The sequence below is a fragment of the Hippocampus zosterae genome, chromosome 18 (genome assembly GCF_025434085.1).
Source record: "Hippocampus zosterae strain Florida chromosome 18, ASM2543408v3, whole genome shotgun sequence".
Taxonomy (NCBI): domain Eukaryota; kingdom Metazoa; phylum Chordata; class Actinopteri; order Syngnathiformes; family Syngnathidae; genus Hippocampus; species Hippocampus zosterae.
This window is the reverse complement of record NC_067468.1, coordinates 11,484,974-11,506,145: the sequence shown is the minus strand read 5'-3', so window position 1 is coordinate 11,506,145 and position 21,172 is coordinate 11,484,974. Positions and strand designations below refer to the sequence as shown.

The window sequence follows — 21,172 nt, the reverse complement described above, 5'->3', positions numbered from 1 at the left end:
TCCGGATTCTTAAAAAAACATATTTGTTACGACTTTGTAAATTAATTTACGGATATTTTTATTGTTTCAAAAAGATTTGAAACTATTAGGTATGTTTTCTAACAATTTAGATGAAAAAACGTATACAAGTTTATTCTTTTTACATACATTAATACAATACGTCCTACGGCGGTCGAAATGGTCACATCATTAAAACGCGATTGCAAACAGCCTCTATACTGACGTATCTATTTCAATAAATTTTATATTACTTCCATTAACTGCCACATGTTTTATGAAACGCACTGTTTTCCATTCATAATCACCTTTAGCAGGACAGTGAGCTAGGAGGTACAAAATATGGCTCTTGGTCGAGACATTCAAAGCTCAAATGTGGAGGTTCACTTTGTGGCCTGAAAAAGCTTCGAAGTGTGGCATTAAAAAACCCCCCAACAACAACCAGGTATCATTTTTATCCTCACTCAATCCTTCCATTTTTATATTCCGCTTATCCTCACAAGGCTCGCGGGCATGTTGTAGCCTTGCCCAGCTGTCTTCGGGTTGCCAGCCAACCGCGGGGCAACACGAAGATGAACAACCATTCCCACTCACAATCACACCTAGGGACAATTTAGAGTATTCCTTTAACCTGCCATTCATGTTTTTTGGAGTGTGGGAGGAAACTGGAATACCCGTAGAAAACCCGCGCAGGCACATGCAAGCTCCACACAGGAAGGCTGGAGCCAGAATCAAACCCTGCACCTCTGCACTGTAATGTGAATGTGCTAACCAGTCATTCACCGTGCTGCCATCCTCAATCATTTTATGTACAGTATTTTGGACACACAGTGGCTTGATTGTCTGCCCGTAGTTCGGTGTTTCATGTTAGCTTCTTGACTCTAAATTGTCCATTGGCATGAATGCATGTGAAGGCTTGTATGTTGAAATGTGCCATGATTAACTGGCGACCAGTCCATACTGTACCCCGCCCTCTGACACCAAAAGTCAGCTGAGATAGGCTCCAACTCACCTGTGATCCCATTGAGGACAAACGTTAATAGTGCTGTGAAAATAGTGTTGTGCTCTATAATTGAGATACCTTTCTTTATAAACAAGTTCAAGGTGAATCAATCCCTTCCATGCTATAGTAAGTCCAAAAACCACTTTATTAAGAACGTCAATACACTAATTTCCAACATTCACTTTCTTTTTTTCTTTTTTAACTTTTTTTTTACAGAATTATTTTCAGATATAAACATTTTTTTTAGTTCAACTATAATACAGTCACCGGGAGTAAAAATGAATCGGGTTGCTGCACAACAGCGAAGGAGCTCCCACCCAATGTTTTTCGAAACATTTCCTTCTGGTCTGTGAACTTCAACTTGGTCTATTAGGTCCTTAAATAGAAAGAGCTTTGAATGTTTCTCTGTAACATACTGGATCCATGTGAGTTTGCCAGAGTGTTGTCTAATGCTTAGTCCCGTCCTTGGCGGCGTATAGCGCCCGTAACGTCTGTGCCACTTTGTGTGTCAGCTTGTGTCCGCTCGTTAAGGAGATTTTCTTATAAATAATGTCCGACTCCTTGATGTTGTCCAACCAAGGCACCTTTTTGCGACCGTCCCGTTTCTTGGCCACGGCCCAGGGTCCGGAGTAGGACCCGCACATCCAGTGCACGCTGTAGCCGCTTTTGGTCTTCTGCACCACCCTGGCGATCTGCGGCCTGTCTTTGTATTTGGGACAGCAGATGGCCACCACGTCCGTCACGTCCACGCTCTCGTTCATGTGGCCGGAATCCTCTGCCGAGTCGTCACCTCGTCGCGACTTCTGCTGTGAGTAAAAGGAAGCTATTGGATGCTGTTTGGCTTTTTGTAGGTAATAAAGTGTGTATACAGTATATGTAAATATTTCCAAATGTCTTGATATGTACAGAAAATACCCAAAATCAGACAATACATAAGATCTCAGATAATACAGGATATAAAATATATTTCCTTACCGCCGGGCGGTCTTCATCCTCACTCTCCTCATCCTCGGACTCGATTGGCGCCGTGTGATTGTTGTGATTGTGGTTTCGGGGTTTGGGGCCCTGCAGCAGTGAGGTAATTGCTTTGTTTCTGGCGTTGGCACTGGCCTCGCCCTCCTCTTCCTCTTCCTCACGGTCCAGGTGCTCCATTAGTACTTTGAACTGTGACGATAGTGTAGATTGAATGACTTGAGTGAACCACAAGGAGAGAATGAATTCTCTGAAACAAATTCTTACGTGTAAGTACTGTTTGACGATAGCCTTCCTGGTCTCATGACTGATGTCTGAGCTGGACAGACCGACCTTGAGAAAGTCTAGAGTCTGGCGGGGGTTGAAGTGCACCTTGGATTTCCTGTTCACCGTCTTGTCATAGACCTTGGCCGATTCCGTTGGTGAGTATTTCTGTATTTTGCTGTCGGATTAAAAAATAATAATAATAATTAAATCAGTTGTTCATAAATAACACGCTAAGTGTTTGACAAACAACTATTTTTATTTCATTTTATTTAGGACTCAAAGCTTTCCACTCATGCATTTGCTATGGTTACCTTCTATATTATTTTTATTTTATTTCAAACCTGACTACCAGTTTTTCATGGAATAATCCAATGCTGGCCTACCTGTCTGAGAAGCCGTACAGATTCTTGAGGTGTTGTTTGAGCATGAGCAGCAGTAAGATTCCCTGCGAAGCCAGGGAGAAGTCCAGCAAAGGCTTTGGGTCCTCGGGGAGCCGGGCCAGCACCGCATCCTCGTCGTCCATGTCAGAGTCAGATTGCCCGTGCACCTTTTCCACCTGTTCCTCCTCGCTGCTGCTGCTGCTGCTGCTACTGCTACTGCTGCTGCTGCTACTGGATCGGCTGCTGCTCCCCTCACTGTCGTCAGAGCTGTCACGGATCTTCCGAGGCTTTGTCTTCTTCTTCTTCTTTTTCTTCTTCTTCTGCTTTATCTTCTTCGGTCGTGGAATTGGTCCTTTTCTTAAAGACTATACAAGGAGCAATGTAGGGAAGAAACGGTTGACGGATAAAACCTTACGGTGATTTCTGCACTGCCAATTTGGAAGAATATCCTGTTTTCATATGATAAAGGCTGGACATTAAGATTGAATGTATGTTTTTAAAAATGAATGTACAACAAAAAGCATCGAACTGGACAAAATCTTCTCACCTCTTTAAAAGACTGCAGCAGGTTGCTCCCAGAGACCGACAGAGTGATGTCCACGTGGTGCATGATAAAAAGAGGCTCATCCTGCGTTTGGTATGGGAAGCAGGCCAAGTTGTCCGCCACAAATAGAAGCAAGTTCACCTCGGTTTTCTGAGGCCAAAGAAAACATCCATTCATTGAACTTGAAAGACACCCAGCAGCCGGTCTGGAAGATTACTTGATTCATAGACCTGGTCGACACCGCCAAAACAAAATCCATTCGCCGCTTTTGAGAGTTAAATTGCACATTTTACATGAACTTATTTTTGTACATGTTCTACACTGTCTAGACTGAAAACAGTTTAAACGTTTGTGTTTGGGTTGAGCATAAAGCCAATCCCAGAGGGGTGCAGAAAATAATCCCCAAATCAAAACTTGTTTTGAATAATCTCATGTCATTTATTTTATATTGAAGGTTGAACAACTGTATTAGAATCAAGAATAAAATGTGGGGAAAAAAACAGCACTATAATTCTTATTACTCTTATACTACTTACGGAGCTGTCGTCAAACATGTTGAGCAGAGAAATGAGGAAGGCTCGCCGATGTTGACGGTTCCCCCGAACCAAAGTGTAGAGATGAGAGCACATGGCCACGTCGGTGTCGTGTTGACGGAAGCCTCGGAGGATGACGACTGTGGATCCGGCGATGGCCCGCTGGATCTGATAGGACAATTTCAGCCCAGCTACGGCTTTCATCTGTCAGTTGACAAAATCGCCGTTAGTCAAGGAACATCTGCTCTAGTGCTTAGCATATTTGCCTCAAAGTTAAGAGTTTATGAGTTTGAATATTGACTCAAGTCCTCATGTGTGAACTAACCAAAGACCCTCTCCAATTGCTTAAAAACTATGTGAGCCCACTTACATGGATGAAGCCTGAATATTTCTTGTCAATATCCACCAGTTGTTGATCAGCCTTGTTCTTCATGGTTGGCTCAGGGTCGGTTCCCATGGCAATCAGGTAGGGCACACACTTAAAAAACAAAAAACAAAAGAAAAAACCCAAGTGTAAAGCTCATGGTGATTTCGGGGTCACATAAAACCTAGTTTCGTGTCAAGAGGGCCAGACTAGAGAAATCATAGCAACATTGAAGTAAAAATAACAATATGGTGGTGCATTTCTACAAAGCAATACAAGCTCACTTTTATATTTAATGCAATTTCATTTTACAGTAGACAAGACAGACAGAGAGAAAGAGACATTTGCTGATAGTCGTATTTTTTGTGGAGGCGCATTCACGAATAGGCATGATTTTCTGCCAATAAAAGCAGATTAAGTTTTGAAAAAAAAAAAAAAGTCCTGCCAATGAGTGAGTACCTGCACAGGGTGGATAAGCCCCTGGCTGAGTGTCAGCGTGATCACGCTCAAAGCAAAGTGGCGCACGGTGGACTGCGTGTGCAGGAAGGAGTCCAGCACATGCCTCAGGTAGATCTGAATGATGGAGCTGCTCATACCCGATGAGATGTCGCCCATCTCCTTCAGATCCTCCTGTTTGGCCTTTTCCTTCCCTGAGTCAACAAAAATAAAGATGTCAACATGATGCGACGATGGAACGGATTCCGGCGGTAAATTGACAAAGGATCGATTTAACTCACAGTCACGGTCGGCCTCCTGCATTCGCGAGTCCTCCTCCTGCAGATATGTCTGCATGTTTTTCAGCACTTGGATCTTCAGATTGACCAGACTGTGTTCGTCGGACAGGGTGGTGTTGTAGAGAATCTTCACATCCTGCACAAACATCAGCTCCGGATGCATGATGAACTGGAAGCCTGCAATCGACAGAAATCATGTCAATGCTGAGGGGAAAACAAATAGACAGTAGTGTGTTAAACTGTGTTGATATACCTAAACCGATCAAGGCCTTGACTTGGACCTCCTCATCTTTGTGAGTGGTAAAATACAAAAGAAGTTCCAAGACTTTGTCCTTAATGCTGAGCTAGAACACACAACAGTTGTTGGAAAGGTTACTCATCATTAATTGTGCACTACTGCGCACCTAATGAGTCAATAAACACTATATGGTGCCATTAAGATTTATCCATTTCACCCCACCCTGTAGTATCTTCTATTAAGATTAAGATATCCTTTATGTGTCCCCCAATGGGGAAATTACAGTCAGAATTCAGAAAGAAAAACACTGGGTAGGGAGAGGGGAAAAAAAAAACATGCTCTTGCGTCAAGACTTGACTTTGAACATTTGTCTGTACGTCCGAAATGAATGTTTTGTCATCCGGGCTTTTTTTTTTTTCCTCATTAGTAATAGAGCGTCTCCAACGAGACAAATTCTTTGTGTTTTAATATACTTGGCCAAAAAAGATGATTCTGAATAATCTGCATGGTGAAGCATGAATCCTACCTTGCTGGCTCCCTTGAACTCCTCTTGGTCAAAGTCAAAGTGTCGACACAAAGCACCAACCGTGAACAGCGAGCGCAGCAGTGTGGGCTTGTTCGTCACCAACGTGGGACTGTTGGGGTCCTCCTGGTGCTGGGTTTTGAGTTTGGCCAGGGCACCTACGAAACCAGGACGGAAAAAAAACATCTAAAAGTTTATCTAACTGCAAAGTAAGAGCTTAAAAACGAAGCAGCCATTAAGGATGAATGAGCGCAGTGGCCACATTTGGGTTAACTTTAAAGGGGACATACTGTACTTATGAAAAATAACCTTTTGTTTATACAGGTAATACCAAACCTGACAGCATTGTTTTTAAGAAGTGGCATTTTTTAAAATTTTTGACCCGTGGCACTTTTGACCAAAGGGCACGACAGATTTGTTATTAAGATACCCGATTTTAATTTGCAAAAAAACAAAAAAAAATGCTTTGTATGTCTCCTTTGAAGCTACAGGTAATAGTCTTACCATAGAAACGATTGAAACAAGCCCAAACAAACTTGTAGTTGTGTGTGACCTTGTTTACCACAGCACCGAGACAGCTTACACAGTGCTGCACAACCTGAGAAGCAAAGCACACAATTGACATGACTACCAGCCTTACTCAGACCAAGAATGCTGCGAATGAAACGCACCATCATTCCATGTTTGATGATGAGCTTCATGAGATCTTCTTCTATGGTGGTGAGGAAATTCTCGCTGGGATTGTCCATCAGAGGCACCACTAGTTCCAGGATCTTGGCGACGTTGCAAATCACAATGAGGTCATTCTGATTCTGCAACAGTACGGAGCCGGCTGTTATTTTTGCCTCGAGGGGGCGCTGTGTTACAATAAATCAGCAGTCGTTGGTCCTCACGTTGCACTTGGTGGTCAGGTGAGGCTGCATGGTAATGGCGTGTTTCACCATCAGTTGCGGCCGGATCTTGCTGAAAAGATACAGCGTGGTGACACACGCCACCAGGCGACTGGAGTTGTTGTCTTTGTCCTCGCAGTCTGAAGCAGACACACAGAGTACATAGGATTAAAAAAATATATATATATATATATATATGTCGCAGGTTTTCAAGACGTATTTATATGTGATGGGGATTGAATGAGTTAAATATGAAACAAAGATGCTTGTTGTGGATTGAACCACATGACTTGCTGCGTGTGATGAATGCTAAGCTAACTAAACAAACATCAATGCTGTGATTGCGAAAAAAACCCTTGCAGCGACAGATATTTGAAAACAAATGGTGCAGTAAGACATGTAGACAGACAATTCTTAAAAAGCGACTAACATTACTGCACCTTACTGAGTCCCTTATGAGCCACTATATGGCGAAGGCACGCAATGGGCCGTGAAGCATGAAATTAAGGCGCAGAGTAAGGATACAAAATGCGTGCGTTTTTTTTTTAATGGTTAACATGAAATTGGCTGGTGACTCCCAACTTTTTGAGGCAAATCCACTTTTCTGTTTACCTGCAATGGACTCCTCATTTTTCACCATGTGCTCCACCAGATTGTCCACCAGTTGACTGCAGGCCTTCTTGGCCGGTTTGTACGCAGCAGCTTCTTCTGATTTAAGGAGCTAAAAAAATGGTGAAGGACAATCAATTTAAAAAGAAGTAACGATAAATCACGGATATGGATAATCACACTCAATTCAAAAGTTTACATTTTGGAGGAGCTGCTCAAACCAATCGTAGCCGGAATCTTTACACGCAAGCACCTGGGATGAAAAGCATGTACAAGATCATAAATATGCATACGCATACATAATTGCACCTACTCAGCCAAATCAACTACACACCACATCTGTGATGTTCAGGATTTTTCTGATCATGGCATCTTTGTCATGACTGGGCGTGGGTGTGAACCAGATTTTCTGGAAGGTCTCATTCACCAGTTTCTGCAGGATCAAAATAAACATGTGAAAATTGATTTGAATAAAATGAATGAAGCTCCTGAAAGAAAGTTTTGACTAAAACCAACCTTAATGCCCTCCTCGTCGTTGACCCTTCGGATCATCTTGACACACATCTCGGTGATCTTGTGGAAATCCGGCAACTCCAGACAAATATCCCTCAGGATCTTGATGACTCTTTTCCTCACGCTGATACCCGTGTCCTTTTGGGGACAAAAAGGTATATTTGTGGATTTGTTAAAGCCAGGTGGTAAGCATCATCCAGGTTGTCTGGCCACCATCATTTTATGTGGCCCGAGAATTAACATACCACTTCTGTAATGAGATGACAGGGCAATAATAAAAACTACAAAAAACAAAAAAAAAGGAGACAAATTACCAATATCCTCTCGATGAGCATGTCATAGTACTGCTCGATGAGCTCGGGTCGACTGAGCACAAAGCGTCCGACGAGCTCCACGGCGGCCTCGCGCACACTGGTGGAGTTGTCCATGAGGCGCCCGTGAACACCACGCTGCATGTCGGACTGAAGAACGAGAAAATGGAAACGATTTGTCAGGTCACAAGCAAGACCCTGAGGTGTACGGAATATGCAAAACAAGATGATGGGATTGTCTCACCCTTGCGAGAATGCTCGGGTCCACAGCCACAACCTCAGAGAGACACTTCATGGCTTTCGTTCTGACTGCAATGGCGCTCTCACCAAGTACTCTCAGGATCTACACGTGACAGAAACTGTTAGCGACGAGCTTCACAATACCAAATTTGTGCTACAATGGGGAACACAAAACGACAATTGGAGCAAATTTGAGTATTTCCCCAAATCCTGTGAATTGCAGTCGTCTGAATGATGATCCCAACTGATTACCCTGTGGTGTAGGGTGTCACTATGCTCTGAAAAGTCAGGCCGACAATGGTAAATGTTAAACCAGATCAGTGTTTACAATGGCAAATCCTTATCTGTGGTGAACGCCAAGTGAAGCTAAGCGCTTAACAGGTGTTAGCATGACCTGACGGTAGTGCATTCGTAATCTCAATTAAAATCAATCCTCCATGGCCACATTCTGTACCTCAACTTCAATTTGTAAGGAACTTAGATAGAGCTGTGTGGGTCATGTGGAGTACAGCACAGTACACTCTATAAAAGCATTTTTTTTGGCATTGCATGGAATTTTTTTTCTTTGTCATGTGTGGCGTCTCATAATAATAATAATAATGATTTCATTTCACCTTCATGCGTCTACTCCGCATAATGTGACACGACTGTTTTACCTGTGATAAATAAATGTCAAAACTCTGTGAGAACGGCCTCATAGAGGCTAGGTATTGGACGATCATACAGGAGTCCTTGTAGTCTACTGCGTCAGAGCTGATCCTGAAATAAATAGGAGAGCGTTTAATAGAGGAATATTTTTTTAGGATGACTACTCCAAAAAGAATTCTTTTTTTACCTGGTGTAAGAGTTTCTGATAACCTTGCGTAAGAACTTTTTCCGCAATTCGGCCCTCTGCACAATCTCCTCAGTGGAGTCAACGTTGTTGGCGGCATATGAAGCTTTCGGGTCGTCGTCGTCATCGTGCAACTTCATTGCCTTGTCCACCTCGCTCGTGATGTCCCTGTACCACTGGGCAATGTAGAAATTCCTGGCAAACTGTGTGTGAGTGAAGAACAGTGCCCGCAATGAGTGTCCAGTTATATGAGTTGAGCGGAATAAATATAGGGGGAAAAAAACGACACATGCTCACAACAAGAGCGGGATCAATTTCACTGCTCTCCTCGATGTAGCATAACAAGGCCCTCTGGAGTTGCTGCGTCTCATCGTTACCGGGACACTGCAAAGATGATGGTAAAATGAAAGTTTACCAAGAAACCACAATAACATGTCAAATGGTTAATAATTTGAAATGAGAATGATTTGTTTGTCTTTATTTGTTCTTGTTTGGTGCTTTCATGGAAGGCATTCAGACTCTCGACCGACTCTTTTGTTTTTTGTGACTTTTTCCAATGTACAAAATTGGAAAAAGTGCATTTATAGTCAGGACTGCAAATAAATTGCGCTTGTGCATTTATAATTTCTATATCAAAAAATACTTAGGGTTGCGGATTTCATAATTTTCGGCTAAAAAATACCATAAAGAGCTATATTGGAGTTTATTTGCTACCTCTTTAAGAATGCGCTCAATGGCCTTTTGATCCAGCTTGCAATTGACGGTGTCTTTACGCAGGCGAGAAGCGACGGTGCCAAGGTAATCCAGCGATGCCACCCGGAGCGCCATCTCTGTCTGCTTGTTACTAAACTGGTGCACCTGGATGATGGGAAAACGAAAAATACAGGCAAGGCAACTTTTCTTTATATAGCACATTTCATATACGGGGCAACTTAATGTGCTTCGCACAACAAAGAGTAACAATCCTTAAAAAAAACATAATTTTTTTTCATAAAATGAATAGCGGAGATGACAACGCTTACCAAGAGGCGACCAAGCAAACTGAGCAGCAACTCAGCAGCGGGCCACTCGGGTTTGTTGACAGTGGACAGGAGGTCTTGGACAAAGTTCTCAAATAGAGGCCTGTAGTCGTCCTCTCCCTGCTTACTGCCGCATCTGGCACAACCACATCAAGTGGTCAGGTTAAAATGTTAGTGTAGTGTGTTGGAATTAACCCGGGAAATATTACGGGCTATTATACAGCATAACTATGACACAGGCATTAGACACGAAGGCGAATCAATGGTTAGCAACGGCTGATAACTTCTTTTTACACTTGTATGACACGGACTTACTTCTTGAGAAACACTGACAGGAAGTTCTGAGCAGTCCTCATGGCGGTCTCATAGGAATTGGTGATGAGGACGTCTTTGTCCACCTGTGAGAAGAAAATATAGCGGGAGATATGAAATACAATTTGAGACCATTGTATTCAATTTTCAGATGTTTCTTCCTGCCTACCTTCCTATTGTGTTCATCTTCTCCATCCTTTGGAGAGGGTAGCTGCACCACACACTGGATAAGCTGTAGAACCAAGGCAGTGACCATCTGGATATGCTTGCTGCCTCCATGATCGCTGCTGTTTAACCTGTGAGAGGCATTGAGAAAGAATCATTGAGATGGACCGCCATTCACTCGAGTCCTCTTCATTCTTTGGTGCACCTGAAGTTCCTCAGGTTGCGTTTATTGGATGGCAGCCTGGCCATTGAGTTGAAGATCTCTTCAAGAATGAGCTGCCTGTGCTTCCTGTAGCGGGAGAACACCTGCAGAGGAGCAAAGGGATGGATGCTGTGTATTATTTCAAACTTTTTAATGGCCCCTCCAACTAGAGTAAGACATCACACTTACTGCCGTCACCAATGCGATGGCACACAACTGCAGTTCACTGACATTCTCCACAAAAAACGGCGTGATCCCGAGGGTGGACACCTAATATGGGAAGTAGGGCATCAAGTGCAAATCAGATGACATTGATAATCAGACAGCTTTGCCGTAAAGGAAACATGAGCACGGATGGAGAATCTCACCTGCAGAATGGTCGTGTCTGTAAGCAGCTGGATCTCCACTAGCTCAGAAAGACTGCTGATGATATCGCACACTTTGCCGTAGAGTTGAAGCACTGTTTTTTGTTTATGGCCTGAGCTTTTTGCTTTCTTGCCTTTGGAATTATGCACGGCACCTTGGGTAAGGAAGTACAAGTACATAATACACACTTTTTTAATGCCTCTGTAAAAATAGCCAAGTGGCTGAAACCGGTGTCGATGAGGGGTATGACTGACCTCCATGGGAATCCACCCTGTAGGTGGGGTCGTACTGGGGGTACAAGGAGTTCTGCATGTGGAACTTGGTGTACTGCAAAACCCGCTCGATGACGTCTTCGATGAAAACCACTTTGGGCACGCGCGGCGAAGTCATGATGTTGAGCGCCGTCAGACAGGCATCGGCCGACTTTGTCACCCGCTCCAAGATGAGGTCGCGCCACAGCCGTTCCTCGTCCATGGAGTCATTACCCTTCAATACAAGTCGTTACAAAAACAGATACTGTCAATGTGATTCATTCATCTGTTTTCTTTCACGTTTTTTCCTAATGGAGTCACAGGAATTTATCCCATCCCGCACACTAAATAAAATCAGTCTGACAACTTACATGGTTCATTAATGTGGAGAGTTTGACACTGTCCTGAATGTTCTTCTCCAGGACGTTCATGAATTTCACCAATTTCTGAGATGAAAACTGTGGACAGGAAGCAAATGCAAATTAACTGTTGTGTTCAGACGTTTCAAGTGAAAAAGATCAGAACGAGCATCGCTGGGACATACTCCACCTACCTTATAAAAGATGCCCATATCTTTAATCTTCGCGGAATCGTTGCCTAACTCACTCAGCTGGTGCTTGCCGAGCAATAGCTCCTGCGGTATTTCATCATCACCGTCGTCATCTGGGAAATGGCACATACAAAAAATCTATATATAATTATGCTAATCCTTTTGCATTACAGCGCAGAAGTACACTGTAGGGTCTCAGTCCTGCAGCGAACAGCGAAAAAAAATCTGTGAGTAATCGGCACTGCCCCATAAAAAGGTTTCAAATTGCCTAGAGCTGCCACCAGATGGTGCCAAAGCACTACTTTTCTATTAGGCATGACAGTGGCTTGAACAAATGATGCTGCACAGCTCACTTCAACTTATTGACAGTCAGCAGGGGTGGACAGGAGGAATCGTGGGGGTTCACCGTGCGGCTAACAGTCAGGCTTGTTTACCTGCGGCAGGAAGGTCCACATCCTCCAGACTCTCCAGAATGTTGTCCACGCTGGCTGCGAATCTCTTGAACGTGGAAGTGTCCATTAAATCTGTGACATAAATGTTTGACAACTGTCTCACACGAAAATTAAAGCTGCACGCAGCAATGAACGGAAATCTTCCCCAAATGCCTGCTTCAAACCCAAATCACCGACTTAGTGTTCAGTTTTAAGCATTGGTCCATGAGACCTTTTTTTGTGTGTCCTGGTATGTAAGACAAGTTCACCAAATTTCATCTTTATTGATCAAGGGTTTTTTTTCCACCAGGGAAATCTCCTGGGAAGTTGGTTTTTGGACCCTAAAATACATTTTCAACCAGGATACAGGAATGCTGATCCACCAAAAATGAGATTCACAAACCATAAAAATAATTACAATAACAAGAAAAAGAAGAACAGTAATAATAATAATAACAACAAACAAAATACATGAAAGATTGTTAAAAAAGAAATACCCTCAGGTCGCATCTTTTCATACGCCTTTCTCTCTTTATGTTTTTTCTTCAATTTTCTGGCCACTGAACAAAAACAAAAAGAGCCACAAGAATACATTTAGCATCCAAAATAAACCCAAATAAACAAAACATTTCAGCATGCACAAGTAACTCACCATCACTTAAATTTGGCGGCGGACCACCGACGCATTCGTCTGAGTTCCAATCCTGTTGACGTTGTCTGGCTTTTTTTGACTCGCACTTCCTTGACTTGTCCTGATCTTTCCTTCGCCTTTTCCTCATCACTAAAATAGAGAAAACATCATTGTGTTCCATACAATAACAATAAAATTATTCTGATATTGTAAATTATACTTTTTTCCCCCCCACACATTTGCAGTCTGGACACAGGAGTGAAACACTACATCAAAGCTAACAGGTAAGCAGAGCTGCAGTGAGTTCTTTGCCTTTGAATGTTGTCTTTTTAACTATGCGAAGCACTTTGAGCTACCTTGTGTACAGTGGGCGCTACATAAATCAAGCTGCCTTGTCTTATCTAAGTGTAACAGTCAAAACAACAAACAAAATGTTCATCTTTGTGTTTTAATGCGATCTGATTTTTTCATGCAGCGTTCACAAAAAAATCCAAATTGGGCATCACGCCCAGTAGTGTCAACGTAGCGTAAAAGTATACATGCAAATGTTGCAGATTACCGTACCCTCATTGTCCGAGTTGTGAGTGTGGTCATCGTTATCATCGGTTCCCTCCTCCTCTTCATCAAAGTCAGCGATATACTTGGGAGTTTTACTGATCATACTGTGCCCCCGCTTGGCACCAAATGACATGTCTGTAAGGACAAAGAGTGCGTAAAAATGATAAGCATACAGCGATGAAAGTCATTATTCCGGAATACAAACCTCCCACAAACCCATCCATCCATTTTTTTTATTGTGATTGTTCTCATTAGGGGTGAGCTGGGGCCTATCCCAAATGAGTTGAGTTTAGAGGGGGGGGCTCCCAATTAACCTCAAGCATTTTGGGCATGTGTGAGGAAGCCAAAGTAAAGCCAACCAAGTACATGAAGAACATGCGCACTCCACACAGGAAGGCCCGGGGGCTGAGATCGAAACCCCAAACCTCGGAAATCGGAAGTTGACGTGCTAACCACACGCCCATCGTGCCGCCCTCCAACAAAATCCATGATAATCATTACCTCTCGATTTGTGGCTAGAAGACAACTTCCACGACTTGTAGGTTTCTTTGAGTTCTTTCTTGATGCTTCGTATGTCATCCACGCTCAGTCGCCGCATCACCACAATGGGTTTCGGGCCTTTGCTGAGGGTTTCGATCAGCGACCTCCTCTCCAGCAGAACACGAGGTTCTTTCCAGACATCAACCAAGTTGTTTGAGACCGTGGGAAATGTATCGACCGGGTCCCGTTTCACTTTGGGTATCACAAAGTTCTTCAGTGCTCCCGAGTTTCCCCCGAGCAAGTATGATGGAAATTCGCTTATTTTTTTCACGTGGGAAAGTTCTTTATTGTCTTCCCCGCCTTTCCTATCTTTTTTATTATGCGGGGTCGGGAAACTGGATTTTTCTGTCCTTTCACGACCGCTGAGGTCACTGGAGTGTTTACTGCCGTCTTGTCGGATTTTGTGATCCTTCTCCGGTTGGGGCGTCCCATCCAGAGATTGGTTGCCGTTACCCATCGACGTTTTGTGTTTCCTGGCCTTGTCTTCTCGGACTCTCTCTTTCCCTTCAATCGTCTCTCGTTCCCGGCCTTTATCTCGATATCGCTCCTTCTCCACACTTTTGTCCTTTTCCTTATCCCGCTCCTTTTCCTTTAATCTGTTTTTCTCCTTATCTGGCTCCTTGTTTCGCTCTTTCTCTTTGTCCGGCTCTTTCTCCTTTAATCGATCTTTCTCCTTATCTGCCTCCTTATTTCGCTCTTTTTCCTTTGATCGCTCTTTCTCCTTATCCGTCTCCATATTTCGATCTTTTACCTTCAATCGATCCTTCTGCTTATCGGGCTCCTTTTCCTTTAATCGATCTTTTTCCCGATCTTGCTCCTTCGCTCGCTCTTTTTCCTTGAATCGATCTCTTTCCTTATCCAGCTCCTTAACTCGCTCTTTCTCTTTGACTCGATCGTCAGCCATACCTAGCTCCTTATCTCGCTCTTTCTCCTTAGATCGAACTTTCTCCCTGTTTTTCTCCTTAATTCTGTACTTTTCTTTGATCCGATCTTTACCTAGATCCTTAACGCTGACTCGATCTTTCTCCCGATCTCTAACTCTGTCCACATCTCTCTCCTTCTCCCTATCCCTGTCCTTATCCTTTTCTCTATTTTTGACTCTGTCCATTCCCACCTCCTCTCTGTCTCTGTCTCTATCCCTATTCCTGTCTATATCTTTTTGCCTAATTTTGTTTTTATCTCTTATCTTATCCTTGTCTCTCTCTTTTTCTCTATCCACGTCTTGGTCTTTATCCCCATCTTTTTCCCTACTCCTATCTTTTTCTGTGGCGTGATCTTTCGTCCTCTTCTTCTCCCTGCTTTTGTCTTCGTTATGACAAAAGGCATTCCGTTCCGCCTTGCTCGAGATTTTTAGAGTCTCCGGTTGACAGTGACCGTTGTCGATCATTTCCTCCCCGTGGCAAGACTCCCAATCCCGATTCTGCTTCAGCCTCGGCGAGTCTCCGCACTTTGCGTCCGACTTTCCCCCGTCGGGTCTGTGTTTGGACTCCCGCGGACTTTCCTTCTTCTCCTTCGGACAGATATCCAAGCTGAACTTCCAGGAGTCGTCGACTTGCGGTTTGGTGTCAGTCAATTGGCAGGCATTATTTTTCTCCGCTTCCAAATCAGAAGTGAATTGCACGATGTGCTCGTCGCACAGTTGCTTGGCCTCCAGCACCACAACGGGCTGCCGTAAACTTCGACCGGCCTGCTGCAGATCGATGCTGACCATCAGAGCGGGACGACCGGAACCGTTACTCGCCGCGTTTTTCTTCTTGGGTGTCATCTGGTTGCCGGCATTGCCACCCTGTACGGCGAAACCGTCATTCATTTCGACTCCCAGTTCCTGAGGGTATGAGTCTTGCTTGCGTTTCTTCAGCGGTTTGTCTGCAAAAAAGACAACATCGCTGATTACATCTTTAACGTTATGCACATTCGCCTTTACCAGGGAGGGCCGCCACCACTTGACCTGTCAAAGGGTCCTATCAACAAACTGTGGCAGAATTTAATTCCGATAATTCCTATATCAGGCCATAAAAGTTGCTGCTCTGATGGCAGTCTTAATACCTTTATCCTGGACTTCCTTGGACCATCGCTCTCTCTCGCTGACAGACTCGCGCTCGGTGCTCTCAATCTCCGCCAGAGCATCGATGTCCGCCTCGGTGTCGTCCAGCAGCACCACCGCAGAGAGGGCGGCGGTCTCGTTTGGCTGGAACGGCGCCCGTTGACAGTGTGGTGGTGAATCCTCTGCAGCGAACTTGCATGGTGAGTCCCGGTCGGAGTTTGGCAAGGGGTTTTTACTGTTCGTCAGGCACGCTTGCTGCTCCGCATCAGTACCGGGAGAATGCTCTTCGTACTGTTCTTTGTCTACGTTCTTCACTCTGGACAGCTTCAATGTCAGCCTGGCAGAGTCTTTCACGGGAGAGCTCACGATGTCATACAATGCGTTTTTCTCCATGTGATCACCGCCCGCCTTGTTCCTTTGCCTCGGCTTCTTTTTTCGTTCAGTGGAAGACAGCAGCATGTTGGGAGCTGCGCTAGGAGGGATGTCAGAAGGAGGCGACTGCATGATGAGCAGAGGTCTGGACCCTATTGACACATAAGAGATAGTGGAGAGGCTCAGAACACAGACAAAACCGCGGCACAGCAATACACAGATTTAGTGAAAGGATACAGTGGAAATCGAAAATTTGTATACAATAAATGGAAATTCGACCCACAATTTGTGGGAAAAATACGACTCGGGAAATCTCGTGAAACAAACAGAGACAGCACAGTGGCCCAAAATAGAGATAAAACAGTAACACATTTACTTACCATTTTGATTTTAGGATACAATGGAACCTCCGAAGTACATTTTTGGAATTTTTCAGAAAAAATATGCCTTGCAATGTAATCGAGTAAATTTATTTTCCCACTTGAATGACAGTTACCAAAAGATGAAATGGTTACGTACATTTCGATGCTTCCTCGCTCTCATCCGGGGAACATACAGACTGCGGTGACTTGACCGGAAACAAGGCAGCCATCATGGAGTGCTCATTTTCCTATCAAATACAAGACGTTTATTGTAATTCTTTTCAGTCTACAAAAGACTATTAAGCACTGCTCTAAAGATTACATGACGTGCTCAAAGTTGTGTCATTTTGTTCCATGGTGGCCTCAATGTTGTTTTAACATTTTCGGCTACTCCGTAAATGTCCGCGTTCAGCAGTTTTTCTTATACCTCATTTCCAAGTCTGTGCGCAATGGTGACATAGTCGCCATCCGAGCCTGGTTTGGCATGATGATTGGATGCGTTACTCGATAGCTGTCCTGACACCTTGTTGTGGAGATTCCTAATACCGCCAACTGAAACAGAAAGTGAATGGCATTGCCAGTGAGTAATGCCTATTGACCGATACGCTGTGTCTGCTCTCACGAGGAGTGGGGGAGCCACCTTGCTGCGTCTGCTGGTGTTGAGAGTAACTGGGCGGACTGTATTGCATGTAATCAGCAGGGCTCTGCGGAGTATAGGGACTGGGGATGGGGCTGTTTGAATGCTGCTGCTGTGATATGAACCGAGCTCTGGGCCCGGACTGTGGCGAGCTGAAGCATCTGTGAAGTAAAGCAAAGTAATTTTAAGGAAAAAAAAAAACCTAAACAAAAAAAGACATAGACCGCGGTATATCCACTTTCCCGCTGTCTTACCCAGATGTCCTCTGAGTGACTGGGGACTGCTGATAATTTGATGCTGGACTCCTGTGTACCTGGTTTGGAGAAATCTTGTACTGTTGTACCGCTGGTTGCTGGATCACACCTGAGGAAAATAGGAGGCGACCACATATACGCTTAAAAAATTTACATGCCAAATTGAACAAATAAAAATAAAACTACAAAAGAAAGTCAAGCAACTTTGGCGAGAGAAGTGGGGCACAACCTGGACTGGTCGTCAGCCAATCGCATGACCAATTTAAACAAACAACAATTCAAATTTACATATATGGGAAATTTAGAGTCTGCAATTAATCTAAGGTATTTTGAGTAAAAACACCTCATTTTCACACTACATTTTGTGACTGTCGACTGCATGGTCGTACTTTTGTCCCGGAAGATTTTGGGGTTTCTGGACAGCAGAGTTTGTAGGAGCACAGGCATGTCACCCTCGGGTTCATCGTTCCCCAAGTTGTCCTTCAGGTCTCTGTGAATCACACAAAAAGAACACAACAGTCACACAATGTACACAACCACTGGCAACGGACTAGTATCAGCATATACGTCATTCAGCAAAAATTTTGGGCAGTAGGCGGGGTTCACCCCGGCGTACAAAGTTTTGAGGTTAGGAATACTGCAATGAACTAGTTGTTGTAGCGGTGTAAGACACATTTAAAACCCAAATTTTTTTTCTAAAAACTGATACACATTCAATACACACTTTCCATGGAAAAGTAGAGGGGAAATGGGGGATAACACCTTGAACAGCCCCACCTGTCCCCCTTAGCAAAAAAATTGTATTTAAAAAAATGTAAGAAAATCTGTAAATAGTGAACAGGAAGTGTGCGGTGGTCGACTGTAATTCCATATATAATTCTGACCAGGGAATGTTTATGTTCTGCCCTGGAAGTACGACCGCAGCTGCATCCCAGTTACATTTGACATTCGATCCCCCTCCACAAACCAGTAATACCAGCCCGCCTCCTACGACAGCAGATACTCACATGTGTTCTGTTGACACCTGGTTGAGGCCGTGAGCCAGCTGAGTTACCAGGCTGTCGTCACGACACACCAAAAGGCTGCTGACCTCTTCGGAGATTCGTCCATTGTAAAGCAGACTCTTGGCAGTGGTAGCAGGGAGAGGTGAGGGCAGTGGAAGTTGGTTTAACACTGTGTAGGTAAGAGATTCAGGGGATGTGGTGTGATTACGGTAGATTTGCACTGGGAAATTTGATGGTGATCCAAGGCTACACAGACCAGTGGAAAAAAAGCTAACGAATCACTGCCCAAGTTTTGTTGTATTTAACTTTAAGTCCAATAAATTCATAGTTAAGAATTGCTTCGCTTTGATGGACAATTTTTATTCTCCTTTTGTGTGCGACCCATTCAAATCATTATTTCAATCATTTTTATTTGCTGTCTTTCGCACAGTACGAATGTTCCAACTGAGCATAATGTTACAATAAAATGAAACACTCTTTTTGTCTTATTTTTGATGAGGAACTACTATGGTAATAAGTGCTTCCTGTTGTTTGATGTCAACACAAGTTCACAACAGTTCACAAATTTGGAGTCAGCTGGACAAGTTCGTGCTTTCCATGAAAACACCATTCAAAGGTTTGGGAGTCACTGAGTCATAAAATAAAATAATATGGTCAATAGGAAAGTAGAGATTGATATTGTTACAGTGGTGACCTACTGCGTCTTTGCAGTGTTTTTCAAAATCAAATTAGCTGTGAGCCATTTAGTTTTAAGGGTCATGTTTTACATGAATGTGAAATGATATTCAAGTGTTTTGGGATCATAGTTTGGGGTATCTTTTGGGTTCAAATGATGAATATGCGAAACAAAAAACATTTTTAGGGACGAGGCATCCATTTCTAATCTGGGTTTGGTCTCTAACATGCGCAAACAGCGAGGTTTCACTGTACGTTGACAAAAATACCACAGACCCTCATTCAATGCCACTTTAGGAAGAGATAGGAGCACACTTACGGTCCGTGAGGCTTGCGATTCCGGCGAGAGTAGTGATGGGAACATGAGGCATATCACCATTCATACTGAAGATGAGGTCAAAATGCTGCTCGATATCAGCAAGGGGCTTCCCGTTCCTCACATCTCCAGAATGCTGGGGAGAATTAGACATTTACGTTAACATTTTTTAGAGGATTTTTAGAGGACCCAGAATCCATTTTGACATGAAGCAAAAACAGCACTTCGAAATATTATACCTTATATACACGGATAGTGATGACACACTTGAATAGATTTAAAAAGTCCAATCTATTAAGGATACTGAATGTAATCAAGCCCAAATTCAAGTTTGTAACAATGTCATTTAGGAGGTACAGATGTATTCTATATTGAGAGGCGCGTTTTAAAAATTGTGTGCGCATTTACAAACACCTGGTATTATTAGAATAGTAATAATATTAGTGTTCTTATTGTTCTTATTAGTGCTATTTTTACAGTATAAACAGTGTGTGGAGGCCTTCCAGGGTAGCCTGCTTGGTAACTTGCAAGTCTGGCCCAGAAGGTGCTGCTATCACAAGCGTTTTCATCCTTCTGCATGCCCCATTGAGATGCCTTTCTCCAAATACAAACTTACAGCAACGTAGTAGCGCTCATCTATTATGTTAATAAACAATAAGTGAACGGAATCCTCCCTCTGTGTCTCGAGTTAGCTTAGCATATCCGTGCTAACAACAAAACAAGAAAGGATGGCCAATCCACCAAACCATGTCTCAATTCCTGCCTTTTGTTACGCCGTCACATTAAGGCTTTTTCCGGGGGACGCTCCGAGCCCACAATAGAGGCATTACCTCACCTTAACGCCGCTTGTCAATGTGAAACAAGTTAGTTATTGTGACTTAAATGTTCGACTAGACGTATAATACAAGCGGCACCCGAAAAAAAAGTAACTCGGGGGTTAGCCGGCTAGCAACATACAGGAATAGTAGCTACGCTAGCTGGCTAGATCTAGCCGTAAGTTGCATCCTTCACAGCACCGGATCGGAACCAGCTAGCAGCCTTAGCCTCGTATTTCTCGGTCAGGCTAGGGTGGCTGTCTTGGGGTTTTCACCTCACTCGCTTGGCGCTGGCCTTCAACATCGCATCCCCATCTCCACACAAAACCTGGCGTCTCTCGCCACAGGAGGAAGCATAACCCCGACCCGACCGCTAGGGAGGAAACGTTGAAGGGGGTAGAAAAGCACAAAATCACCGTTCGAGAGCTTCCCCGGTCTGGCCGTGTCGGAGACCGACCATCCAAAGGGCCGCCTGGTGTACACGATGAGGTGGCCTCCGCGGGGTGACGATGGAGCCCCTTGTATGTGTTTCGATTTCAATCTGGTCGTATTTACCCCAGGATGTGATGAGAAAGAAGTGGCTCCGCTGGTGGAGGAGGAGGTGGTTGGTGGTGGAGGTGGCGGCGGAGGGGGAGGAGCAGCGGCAGCAGTAGGATGGCAGCTGGGGAGTAGACTCGAGCTCCCTCTCCGTCCCGCCGTCCGAACATCGCCCTGAGGG

The 21,172-nt window shown here is 44.0% G+C and overlaps 1 protein-coding gene across 3 annotated transcripts; it reads right to left on the bottom strand.

Moving 5' to 3' along the window:
• Positions 1 to 1,127: 1,127 nt before the first annotated feature.
• LOC127591350 (nipped-B-like protein A) lies at positions 1,128 to 21,154 on the bottom strand. Of its 3 annotated transcripts, none has more exons than XM_052051395.1 (47): positions 20,871 to 21,154; positions 19,643 to 19,775; positions 18,652 to 18,817; positions 18,034 to 18,134; positions 17,645 to 17,753; positions 17,394 to 17,551; positions 17,181 to 17,305; positions 16,911 to 17,001; positions 16,022 to 16,543; positions 13,937 to 15,841; positions 13,442 to 13,570; positions 12,899 to 13,027; positions 12,744 to 12,806; positions 12,250 to 12,339; positions 11,819 to 11,928; positions 11,637 to 11,723; positions 11,269 to 11,500; positions 11,017 to 11,168; positions 10,838 to 10,918; positions 10,652 to 10,752; positions 10,451 to 10,577; positions 10,285 to 10,367; positions 9,973 to 10,105; positions 9,665 to 9,808; positions 9,248 to 9,334; positions 8,954 to 9,153; positions 8,775 to 8,877; positions 8,123 to 8,221; positions 7,882 to 8,028; positions 7,571 to 7,705; positions 7,389 to 7,487; positions 7,254 to 7,307; positions 7,058 to 7,166; positions 6,449 to 6,585; positions 6,227 to 6,367; positions 6,060 to 6,153; positions 5,559 to 5,713; positions 5,048 to 5,138; positions 4,798 to 4,971; positions 4,520 to 4,710; positions 4,067 to 4,174; positions 3,700 to 3,900; positions 3,167 to 3,313; positions 2,623 to 2,984; positions 2,240 to 2,414; positions 1,976 to 2,164; positions 1,128 to 1,806 (listed from the first exon to the last, which is right to left on the bottom strand). In XM_052051395.1, the coding sequence occupies exons 2-47, from the start codon at positions 19,704 to 19,706 to the stop codon at positions 1,447 to 1,449; spliced, it is 8,460 nt and encodes a 2,819-aa protein (XP_051907355.1). In that variant the 5' UTR covers positions 19,707 to 19,775; positions 20,871 to 21,154; the 3' UTR covers positions 1,128 to 1,446. The 3 variants fall into 3 exon arrangements, with proteins under 3 accessions (XP_051907355.1, XP_051907356.1, XP_051907357.1); XM_052051396.1 differs by having other exon boundaries at positions 1,128 to 1,803; positions 20,871 to 21,152; XM_052051397.1 differs by having other exon boundaries at positions 20,730 to 20,981.
• Positions 21,155 to 21,172: the final 18 nt, after the last annotated feature.